The sequence below is a fragment of the Panulirus ornatus genome, chromosome 1 (assembly GCF_036320965.1).
Source record: "Panulirus ornatus isolate Po-2019 chromosome 1, ASM3632096v1, whole genome shotgun sequence".
In the NCBI taxonomy this organism is placed as follows: Eukaryota; Metazoa; Arthropoda; class Malacostraca; order Decapoda; family Palinuridae; genus Panulirus; species Panulirus ornatus.
The window spans coordinates 71304049-71316458 of NC_092224.1; the positions used below are offsets into that span (position 1 = coordinate 71304049).

The 12410-nt window shown below is 40.5% G+C and overlaps 1 protein-coding gene across 3 annotated transcripts in view; it reads right to left on the bottom strand.

Annotated features, from left to right (window-relative positions):
• Positions 1-12410, bottom strand: part of Exo84 (exocyst 84) — a 135404-nt gene that overhangs the window by 92035 nt on the left and 30959 nt on the right. For all 3 annotated transcript variants that reach the window (XR_011712981.1, XM_071663423.1, XM_071663433.1), the window contains exon 5: positions 11516-11658. Coding sequence is in view for 2 of the 3 variants with exons in the window: in XM_071663423.1 (XP_071519524.1) it covers positions 11516-11658 (143 nt within the window). In the remaining variant the exon portion in view is untranslated. The remainder of the gene's footprint in view (positions 1-11515; positions 11659-12410) is intronic.

A 12410-nucleotide genomic window follows, 5' to 3' on the forward strand; every position in this document is an offset into this window, starting at 1 on the left:
TTTACAGTTATACAGTGTCCAATAAGTAAATGATTTTCATCAGTTCATATGTTGACTTAAATAGTTATGGAGACTCTTTTGATATGTATATGTATGTATATGTACGTGTATGGGCGTATATGTATATATGCGTGTACATGAGTGGAAGGGTCTTTCTTCGTTTCTTTCCTGGCGCTAAATCACTGACGCAGGAAACAGTGATCGAGTATAATAAGTGAGGATATACCCTCTAAGGCTCACTCCTCTGTTCTTAACACTACCTCGCTAACGTGGGATAAGGCGAATATGTATGGAAAAAAATTTTTTTTTTTTTGCTCTGTCGCTGTCTCCCGCGTTTGCGAGGTAGCGCAAGGAAACAGACGAAAGAAATGGCCCAACCCACCCCCATACACATGTATATACATATGTCCACACACGCAAATATACATACCTACACAGCTTTCCATGGTTTACCCCAGACGCTTCACATGCCCTGATTCAATCCACTGACAGCACGTCAACCCTGGTATACCACATCGATCCAATTCACTCTATTCCTTGCCCTCCTTTCTCCCTCCTGCATGTTCAGGCCCCGATCACACAAAATCTTTTTCACTCCATCTTTCCACCTCAAATTTGGTCTCCCACTTCTCCTTGTTCACTCCACCTCCGACACATATATCCTCTTGGTCAATCTTTCCTCACTCATTCTCTCCATGTGCCCAAACCATTTCAAAACACCCTCTTCGGCTCTCTCAACCACGCTCTTTTTATTTCCACACATCTCTCTTACCCTTACGTTACTTACTCGATCAAACCACCTCACACCACACATTGTCCTCAAACATCTCATTTCCAGCACATCCATCCTCCTGCACACAACTCTATCCATAGCCCACGCCTCGCAACCATACAACAATGTTGGAACCACTATTCCTTCAAACATACCCATTTTTGCTTTCCGAGATAATGTTCTCGACTTCCACACATTCTTCAAGGCTCCCAGAATTTTCGCCCCCTCCCCCACCCTATGATCCACTTCCGCTTCCATGGTTCCATCCGCTGCCAGATCCACTCCCAGATATCTAAAACACTTTACTTCCTCCAGTTTTTCTCCATTCAAACTTACCTCCCAATTGACTTGACCCTCAACTCTACTGTACCTAATAACCTTGCTCTTATTCACATTTACTCTTAACTTTCTTCTTTCACACACTTTACCAAACTCAGTCACCAGCTTCTGCAGTTTCTCACATGAATCAGCCACCAGCGCTGTATCATCAGCGAACAACAACTGACTCACTTCCCAAGCTCTCTCATCCACAACAGACTTCATACTTGCCCCTCTTTCCAAAACTCTTGCATTTGCCTCCCTTACAACCCCATCCATAAACAAATTAAACAACCATGGAGACATCACACACCCCTGCCGCAAGCCTACATTCACTGAGAACCAATCACTTTCCTCTCTTCCTACACGTACACATGCCTTACATCCTCGATAAAAACTTTTCACTGCTTCTAACAACTTGCCTCCCACACCATATATTCTTAATACCTTCCATAGAGCATCTCTATCAACTCTATCATATGCCTTCTCCAGATGCATAAATGCTACATACAAATCCATTTGCTTTTCTAAGTATTTCTCACATACATTCTTCAAAGCAAACACCTGATCCACACATTCTCTACCACTTCTGAAAAATATATAATAATAATAATAATAATAATAATAATAATAATAATAATAATAATAATAACAATAATAATAAAAAGATGCCTGAGGATTGGCGGAATGCGTGCATAGTGCCATTGTACAAAGGCAAAGGGGATAAGAGTGAGTGCTCAAATTACAGAGGTATAAGTTTGTTGAGTATTCCTGGTAAATTATATGGGAGAGTATTGATTGAGAGGGTGAAGGCATGTACAGAGCATCAGATTGGGGAAGAGCAGTGTGGTTTCAGAAGTGGTAGAGGATGTGTGGATCAGGTGTTTGCTTTGAAGAATGTATGTGAGAAATACTTAGAAAAGCAAATGGATTTGTATGTAGCATTTATGGATCTGGAGAAGGCATATGATAGAGTTGATAGAGATGCTCTGTGGAAGGTATTAAGAATATATGGTGTGGGAGGAAAGTTGTTAGAAGCAGTGAAAAGTTTTTATCGAGGATGTAAGGCATGTGTACGTGTAGGAAGAGAGGAAAGTGATTGGTTCTCAGTGAATGTAGGCTTGCGGCAGGGGTGTGTGATGTCTCCATGGTTGTTTAATTTGTTTATGGATGGGGTTGTTAGGGAGGTAAATGCAAGAGTTTTGGAAAGAGGGGCAAGTATGAAGTCTGTTGGGGATGAGAGAGCTTGGGAAGTGAGTCAGTTGTTGTTCGCTGATGATACAGCGCTGGTGGCTGATTCATGTGAGAAACTGCAGAAGCTGGTGACTGAGTTTGGAAAAGTGTGTGGAAGAAGAAAGTTAAGAGTAAATGTGAATAAGAGCAAGGTTATTAGGTACAGTAGGGTTGAGGGTCAAGTCAATTGGGAGGTGAGTTTGAATGGAGAAAAACTGGAGGAAGTGAAGTGTTTTAGATATCTGGGAGTGGATCTGGCAGCGGATGGAACCATGGAAGCGGAAGTGGATCATAGGGTGGGGGAGGGGGCGAAAATCCTGGGGGCCTTGAAGAATGTGTGGAAGTCGAGAACATTATCTTGGAAAGCAAAAATGGGTATGTTTGAAGGAATAGTGGTTCCAACAATGTTGTATGGTTGCGAGGCGTGGGCTATGGATAGAGTTGTGCGCAGGAGGATGGATGTGCTGGAAATGAGATGTTTGAGGACAATGTGTGGTGTGAGGTGGTTTGATCGAGTGAGTAACGTAAGGGTAAGAGAGATGTGTGGAAATAAAAAGAGCGTGGTTGAGAGAGCAGAAGAGGGTGATTTGAAGTGGTTTGGGCACATGGAGAGGATGAGTGAGGAAAGATTGACCAAGAGGATATATGTGTCGGAGGTGGAGGGAACAAGGAGAAGTGGGAGACCAAATTGGAGGTGGAAAGATGGAGTGAAAAAGATTTTGTGTGATCGGGGCCTGAACATGCAGGAGGGTGAAAGGAGGGCAAGGAATAGAGTGAATTGGAGCGATGTGGTATACCGGGGTTGACGTGCTGTCAGTGGATTGAAGCAAGGCATGTGAAGCGTCTGGGGTAAACCATGGAAAGCTGTGTAGGTATGTATATTTGCGTGTGTGGACGTATGTATATACATGTGTATGGGGGGGGGGGGGCATTTCTTTCGTCTGTTTCCTTGCGCTACCTCGCAAACGCGGGAGACAGCGACAAAGTATAATAATAATAATAAAATAAAAAGATTAGATAAAAAGATAGATAGATGTGTTGCTTCCTGCGAGAGGTCATGAGGCATTTATTACTCATCATTACCAATAATGGAAGTAAAAACAGTAATTTTCCTAAAATTCATGATGGATGTTTTTCATATGATAAAATATGGTGATAATTGTAACTGAAATGAGATATCTCAAGCAAATATTCACTTTCCCCAAGCTGGGTACTTACAGATTTAATCTTATCCAATAATTCACCTCTTGAAGCCTTCAGTAAGTGTTCTTGAGGCAACTATACTAGTGGAAAACTGTATAGTTGCCACAAAATAAAATATATGATGTACAGGTACACTACCAATTTTCCAGCAACTGATGATTCGGCACCTCCTTTAGTCTGAACAAAATTATGTGAGGGAACCTGAAATTTCTGCAGCCACCAGACTAGTTTACTGGGCAGGCCACAGGTGGCGTTGTGTGTAGGACGCGCTTATCTACATTCTTCAAACTGCAGTTGTTGGTGGTGATACCGCAATTCTGTGAGATTCTTAGCTTATTTTGCTTAAATTCAACCCTAGCTACAGCTTCTAAGACATATGAGAGTCTCAGTCCATGGTGTCAAACGTAAACACCAGTCCATATCGATCCAAGATAAAGTAGAACTGTTGAAAAAAAATGGACCGTGGTGTTTCGGTGTGTAAGTTGTGTGACATCTACAGTATTGGTTCATCAACGGTTTATGATATGAAGACGCAAAGGGAGAAAATATTGAAATTCTAAACAGACAACCATTCCAAGAAGCAAATGACGATTAGAAAAACTATGAAAGATGGTAAGGGTACTGAGCACAACAAGTGATGATGGAATGGTTTCAACAGTGACTGAGTCATGGAGTGGACTTGTCAGGTAGCATGATAATGGACCAGGATAAGTTGTTCCATAAAGAACTTAAATTACAACATGAGCATGACTATAGTGAAGGATGGCTTCAAAGATTCAAGAAGCATCATGGAATTTCCATGAATAAAGTGTACGGAGAAAAGCGGTCTGCAAACCACAAACGAGCTGCTGAGAATGTGGACGAATTTGCGAAACTTGTAGCTGTCCTGAGCAAGTGTATAATGCAGAAGAAACTGCATTATTCTGGTGATGCACACCAAGGAAAACACTAACAACAGGTGAAGAAGACCCCACAGGATTCAAACAATTTATGGACAGACTTACCATCTAAGGGTGCTCAAACATTTAATATTTGTTTAATTTAAATATCTAGCAGTCCATGGTATAATTTAGACACATGGGAGATGTATAATTAGTGGGTTACAGGTGTGATGATGAATTATCATTACGTGACCATGGTTGGTCCGGCAACATGGTTAATCCAGTAACGTGTTGGAACCAAGAGTGCCAGAAAATCGGTGGTGCACCTGTATGTGAAAAAGATTGAAAACCACTGCCATACAATATGGATATGAATGAATATCAACAAAATGCAACAAAAAAAATGGAGCAACAAGAACTTTCACCATGACATATCAGACTGGAGAGTGATATCTGAAAAGATTTTAAACACAAATTTGAACAAATTCTTCAAAGGCAAAAATCTAACAACAAACATGACAGTACAGTGTCCACAAACATCCTTGACTGCCTACCCATACATTTTCAAAGGCGATGTCACTCTTACGTTTTAATGCTTTGTAATCTCCTTTGGCCTTGATTGCCATCTACAGACATCTAGGCATGAAATTGGCAAGGTTGTTGAAGTATTCTGAAGTAATCTAGGTCAAATGTTTCGGGTCAATAGGGTCTTGATCTCCTGAATGAGGCAAAGCAATGATAAGGTGTTACAAGTAGTAGCTGCCTGATGGTGCGTTCTGAGCATGCAATGTGTCTAGGAATCTCACATGTTCCCATGTTTTCTTGCTTCCAGACAAAAATTCAGGCTTGATGAAAGAGTAATTCAAAACAAGGAAAGAGGCCCAAAATCACTAATTACACATGTGAACAAAAGAAAGACAAGAAATTGGAGATTAAATCCTTTAAAGTGGGAGAAAGATACGAAAATTACCCCAAGGAAAAATAGATTTGAAGGCTTGTGAACAATGCAAATTGGTTTTCAACTTAAAATGCAATGATGAATTAAATAATTGACTCTAACATAAAAAGGCTGTTACAGATATTGAGATAACATGATATAATTAGAGCAACTGATCAGCTCAGAGAACATTCAGCTTCAGAATCATTTGGAATTATAGCTATGTTACTCAAGAAGACAAAACTGACCAAAGCAAAATCAATGATGTTACAAATAAGGCAAAGTCTCGATGAAAGCAATATTGATGACATTTACAAAATAGCATATATAACACCTACACAAAATGAAGGATTCAAGCTAACAACAAACAGTAAGAACCAGTTAGCTAAGCTTCACACACAATAAAACTCTGAATGATAAAAGTACACACAAAACAACTACATAGACAAAGGCCAATAGGGATTCATACCATGAAAAAGTATGCAAGCCTACTTATCAGTCCATTACAATAACTTGTATAAAAGTCTAATACAAAGAAAGAGAATGTATATTGTGTTTCTTGATTTCACAAAGGCATCTGACAAAGTAAACCACAGAATATTACAACAGAAAGTAGCTAGACATTATATCAGGGATTTTTTTTTTTTTTTTTTTTTGTCGCTGTCTCCCGCGTTTGCGAGGTAGCGCAAGGAAACAGACGAAAGAAATGGCCCAACCCACCCCCATACACATGTATATACATACGTCCACACACGCAAATATACATATCTACACAGCTTTCCATGGTTTACCCCAGACGCTTCACATGCCCTGATTCAATCCACTGACAGCACGTCAACCCCAGTATACCACATCGCTCCAACTCGCTCTATTCCTTGCCCTCCTTTCACCCTCCTGCATGTTCAGGCCCCGATCACACAAAATCTTTTTCACTCCATCTTTCCACCTCCAATTTGGTCTCCCTCTTCTCCTCGTTCCCTCCACCTCCGACACATATATCCTCTTGGTCAATCTTTCCTCACTCATTCTCTCCATGTGCCCAAACCATTTCAAAACACCCTCCTCTGCTCTCTCAACCACGCTCTTTTTATTTCCACACATCTCTCTTACCCTTACGTTACTTACTCGATCAAACCACCTCACACCACACATTGTCCTTAAACATCTCATTTCCAGCACATCCATCCTCCTGCGCACAACTCTATCCATAGTCCACGCCTCGCAACCATACAACATTGTTGGAACCACTATTCCTTCAAACATACCCATTTTTGCTCTCCGAGATAATGTTCTCGACTTCCACACATTCTTCAAGGCTCCCAGAATTTTCGCCCCCTCCCCCACCCTATGATCCACTTCCGCTTCCATGGTTCCATCCGCTGCCAGATCCACTCCCAGATATCTGGATGTTTTGGCTCTGAGTGAAACGAAGCTTACGGGTAAAGGGGAAGAGTGGTTTGGGAATGTCTGGGGAGTAAAGTCAGGGATTAGTGAGAGGACAAGAGCAAGGGAAGGAGTAGCAGTACTCCTGAAACAGGAGTTGTGGAAGTATGTGATAGAATGTAAGAAAGTAAATTCTCGATTAATATGGGTAAAACTGAAAGTTGATGGAGAAAGATGGGTGATTATTGGTGCATATGCACCTGGGCATGAGAAGAAAGATCATGAGAGGCAAGTGTTTTGGGAGCAGCTGAATGAGTGTGTTAGTGGTTTTGATGCACGAGACCAGGTTATAGTGTTGGGTGATTTGAATGCAAAGGTGAGTAATGTGGCAGTTGAGGGAATAATTGGTATACATGGGGTGTTCAGTGTTGTAAATGGAAATGGTGAAGAGCATGTAGATTTATGTGCTGAAAAAGGACTGATGATTGGGAATACCTGGTTTAAAAAGCGAGATATGCATAAGTATACTTATGTAAGTAGGAGAGATGGCCAGAGAGCGTTATTGGATTACGTGTTAATTGACAGGCGCGTGAAAGAGAGACTTTTGGATGTTAATGTGCTGAGAGGTGCAACTGGAGGGATGTCTGATCATTATCTTGTGGAGGCTAAGGTGAAGATTTGTATGGGTTTTCAGAAAAGAAGAGTGAATGTTGGGGTGAAGAGGGTGGTGAGAGTAAGTGAGCTTGGGAAGGAGACTTGTGTGAGGAAGTACCAGGAGAGACTGAGTACAGAATGGAAAAAGGTGAGAACAATGGAAGTAAGGGGAGTGGGGGAGGAATGGGATGTATTTAGGGAATCAGTGATGGATTGCGCAAAAGATGCTTGTGGTATGAGAAGAGTGGGAGGTGGGTTGATTAGAAAGGGTAGTGAGTGGTGGGATGAAGAAGTAAGAGTATTAGTGAAAGAGAAGAGAGAGGCTTTTGGACGATTTTTGCAGGGAAAAAATGCAATTGAGTGGGAGACGTATAAAAGAAAGAGACAGGAGGTCAAGAGAAAGGTGCAAGAGGTGAAAAAAAGGGCAAATGAGAATTGGGGTGAGAGAGTATCATTAAATTTTAGGGAGAATAAAAAGATGTTCTGGAAGGAGGTAAACAAAGTGCGTAAGACAAGGGAGCAAATGGGAACTTCAGTGAAGGGCGCAAATGGGGAGGTGATAACAAGTAGTGGTGATGTGAGAAGGAGATGGAGTGAGTATTTTGAAGGTTTGTTGAATGTGTTTGATGATAGAGTGGCAGATATAGGGTGTTTTGGTCGAGGTGGTGTGCAAAGTGCGAGGGTTAGGGAAAATGATTTGGTAAACAGAGAAGAGGTAGTAAAAGCTTTGCGGAAGATGAAAGCCGGCAAGGCAGCAGGTTTGGATGGTATTGCAGTGGAATTTATTAAAAAAGGGGGTGACTGTATTGTTGACTGGTTGGTAAGGTTATTTAATGTATGTATGACTCATGGTGAGGTGCCTGAGGATTGGCGGAATGCGTGCATAGTGCCATTGTACAAAGGCAAAGGGGATAAGAGTGAGTGCTCAAATTACAGAGGTATAAGTTTGTTGAGTATTCCTGGCAAATTATATGGGAGGGTATTGATTGAGAAGGTGAAGGCATGTACAGAGCATCAGATTGGGGAAGAGCAGTGTGGTTTCAGAAGTGGTAGAGGATGTGTGGATCAGGTGTTTGCTTTGAAGAATGTATGTGAGAAATACTTAGAAAAGCAAATGGATTTGTATGTAGCATTTATGGATCTGGAGAAGGCATATGATAGAGTTGATAGAGATCCTCTGTGGAAGGTATTAAGAATATATGGTGTGGGAGGCACGTTGTTAGAAGCAGTGAAAAGTTTTTATCGAGGATGTAAGGCATGTGTACGTGTAGGAAGAGAGGAAAGTGATTGGTTCTCAGTGAATGTAGGTTTGCGGCAGGGGTGTGTGATGTCTCCATGGTTGTTTAATTTGTTTATGGATGGGGTTGTTAGGGAGGTGAATGCAAGAGTTTTGGAAAGAGGGGCAAGTATGAAGTCTGTTGGGGATGAGAGAGCTTGGGAAGTGAGTCAGTTGTTGTTCGCTGATGATACAGCGCTGGTGGCTGATTCATGTGAGAAACTACAGAAGCTGGTGACTGAGTTTGGTAAAGTGTGTGAAAGAAGAAAGTTAAGAGTAAATGTGAATAAGAGCAAGGTTATTAGGTACAGTAGGGTTGAGGGTCAAGTCAATTGGGAGGTGAGTTTGAATGGAGAAAAAAAAATCAGGGATATGAAAGGAATATTAATTCAAAAGCTCTCAATTAAAACATATTCATAGTAGTTGCAAAGGAAATCATGTCTGATGATGTCCTAGCTACCACAAGTAACAGCGTTAACTTTCTTTGTCTTTATAAAAAAATCAAATATTTAAAGATAAAAGAAAGCATAGTACGCTTTACTGATGAAACCAGAATAAGCAAATTGGTTGTAGTAGAAGCGGGAGTGGACAGTATTGCAGGTGAATTTATCATGAAAGGGGGTGACTTTGTAGTTGACTGGATGGTAAGGATATTCAATGTATGTATGGATCATGGTGAAGTGCCTCAGAATAGGCAGATTGCATGTATAGTGCCACTGTATAAAGGCAAAGGGGAAAATGGTGAGTGTCCAAACTACAGAGATATAAGTTTACTGAGTATACCTGGTAAGTTGTATGGGAGGGTACTAACTGAGGGTAAAGGCATGCAAAGAGCATCAGACTGGGGAAGAGCAGTATGGTTTCAGAAGTGGCAGAGGATGTGTGGATTAGGTGTTTCCTTTGAAGAATGTGTGTGAGAAATACTTAGAAAAACAGATGGATTTGTATGTGACATTAATAGATCTGGAGAGGGAATATGATAGGGTCGATAGAGATGCTTTGTGGAAGATTTAAAAATAGATAGTGTGGGAAGTAAGCTGCTAGAAGCAGAGAAGTATTCATCAAGGGTGTAAGGCATGTGTACAAATAGGAAGAGAGGAGATTAAATGGTTCTCAGTAAAGGTCGGTCCACAGCAGGGGTGTGTGATGTCGAGGAAAAATCTTGAGAGGGACTGAATTCTTCTAAGGTGAGCCAATGACTAAAAAGACCAAGTTAGCTATTTGTGTATACTTCAGCTGGCTTAAAAACACTACAATTTAGTTCCTGCCACAGGGTTGTACATTACCAGTATTGCCTGACCAGGTATCGGGAGGGTTAGTGACATATGCAAAGTAAGCCAGCACTTTAGTAGTTGTCAAGTTGCACTCCTCTGAACCATGTAGCTGTCTTTTCTTTCTAACATGTGAACTACTGGCATTTTGTCTACAAACATTCAATCTCTCCTTGTCATTTGTAACATTTGACAACACTAGCTCACATAGCTTATTCATTGTAACTCTACAGTGAACACTATGTGCAAGCCCTGCCTTTTGGCAAATTGTAAGGGGCAGTCAATAGAAGTAGTAAGTAGGGACAATTAGGCAAGAGCATTAGGTAGAAGCAATAGGTAGAAGTAGTGGATAGGACTATTAGATAGAAGAAGTTATAGGGAACATTAGGCAAGAGCCTCTGCGAACACTGCACTAGAGTTGCCCTCTGCCAGTGACCTATTTAGGGTGAGGCACTAAAGGCTAAGAAGTGACACTGGAGTTCTTTAGTTATGGAGACTCTGTTGCCATGGCCACCCGTATGAGGAATTTCCAATAAGAACACGCTTCAGAAATATAGATAGATAGATAGGCTCAAAAATCCCAATCCAGGGAAAATGTGGCAATCTTAACATCCAAAAGCAATCCAGATATAGTAAAGAAAAACTAAAGATACCCTGGAGAGCAAGCTTCATTTGAAAAGCTTGGCTGCACGAGGGGGTTAGGTCTGTTTGGCTCTGTAGGGGATACTTGCCCACACTGCTTCAAGATAAAACAGGATATGGGACAACCAGATTATTGGGTCAAATAAACAACACACAAACTGTGAAATGGAGAGGGGTGATCTTCATCTACAAGAGCCTCCAAATGCTTTTAACCCCATGAGAAAAAGTCAGTATAAAACAGAAAATCTCTCTTACCATCAAAATCAAGCTAAGGGAGCATCTTGTCTCCCAAACAGCAAGTAAGGTCAAATGGGCAGAAACAAACAGCAGAGGCTTGACTAACTGACTTTCTTCACCAGTTGGCACAACAACAGGGTCTGAATCAATATGAACACTCTGAGATGAAACAATTTTAATCTCTATCTATAAACTCCCTCAGCATTGAGCCTCTACATGAAAAAACTTTGACAGAATAGACATACAACTGATCCAGGCTATGAAGAGAAGCAGAAGGGGATGGAGTGGGTAGATATGTCACCATCCACTACAGAAAATTGGAACAGTTGGAATTTGTAATAAACTGATAACAGCAGAACATATTAGTAAATTATTCACCGAACATATAAAAACTACACCCTAAAAGCATCAGAAAAGTGTATGCATCAACGATAGGGTGAGAAGGCTGGATCTAAATGTCTTTAATATCTGGGGATCCTGAGATGATGATGCAATAGCTGCTGGAGGTTACAATACTATGAGAAAAATGGAGGATTCAGACTGAGCTGTAGGCTGTAACTATTGAACAAGTGGTTAACATGGGGTAAAAAGCATTTACCTCACCAGATGGCTGAACAGATACAAGTTTCTAACCCTGTAAAAGTCCTTTATCATATGTGCAAAACATTACTGATGTTTATGATTTATAAAACTCAATTTAAGACTTACCTATCACTAAGCCAAGATGCAATCATTAAGGAATCATTCAGAAGATAACAATGAATTCTCTGCATGGCAGTGTAGTCATCTTGGTTGAGCTCTACTAAGTCACCATCAAAAACTAAGTAACGGTCCTCCACCTCCATCACATGCTACAAGACATAAAGTTATGCTTTTTGGATCAAGTTGTTAGTTGTTCAGTAAATATAACTTAGGTCTAATAACTGTATTCATGCAAAACAATCTGGAGGATGCTCATGACAATCATAGGGAATTAATTCTAATATGAAAGTTATAATATATTCACCATCAAAATAATATAATTCCTCTACTAAGCCACTGTATTGTTTTCATAGGGAACTTAAAGAAAACTTATAACAACTTATGATACACTCTAAAATAGAAAAATATCCTCCTATGGTTGTAAAAGATTTCTCTGTCAATATATACAGCCATCATTAATATATCACTTTCTAGATGCCCGTACTACAAGGAAAAGTTGAACATAAAATCACCTGAACACTAAATAAATGAAAAACATGCAAGCAGCTAGTGGAGGCTGTCATAAATTTCCTAAAACTTTAAATATTAACCAATATTCATTATTTTAAAAAAAAATCTGGTTTAACATTTTCAAAAGTGAAAGCTGATGGAAAACACCTAATGACATGACAATAAACAAACACAGGGATATGATGTAAGAAAACAGTAGAAGGTCAAGAGGAAGGTGAAGATGCTGACAAAGAGGGCAACTGAGAGATAGGGTGAGAGAGTATTGACAACAACTGAGAGATAGGGTGAGAAAATATTGACAAACTTCAGGGAGAATAGAAAATCTTCTGGAAGTGGGTAAACAGTGTAATGAGAACAAGAAAACGAATGAGAGCATCATTGAGGGAAGCCG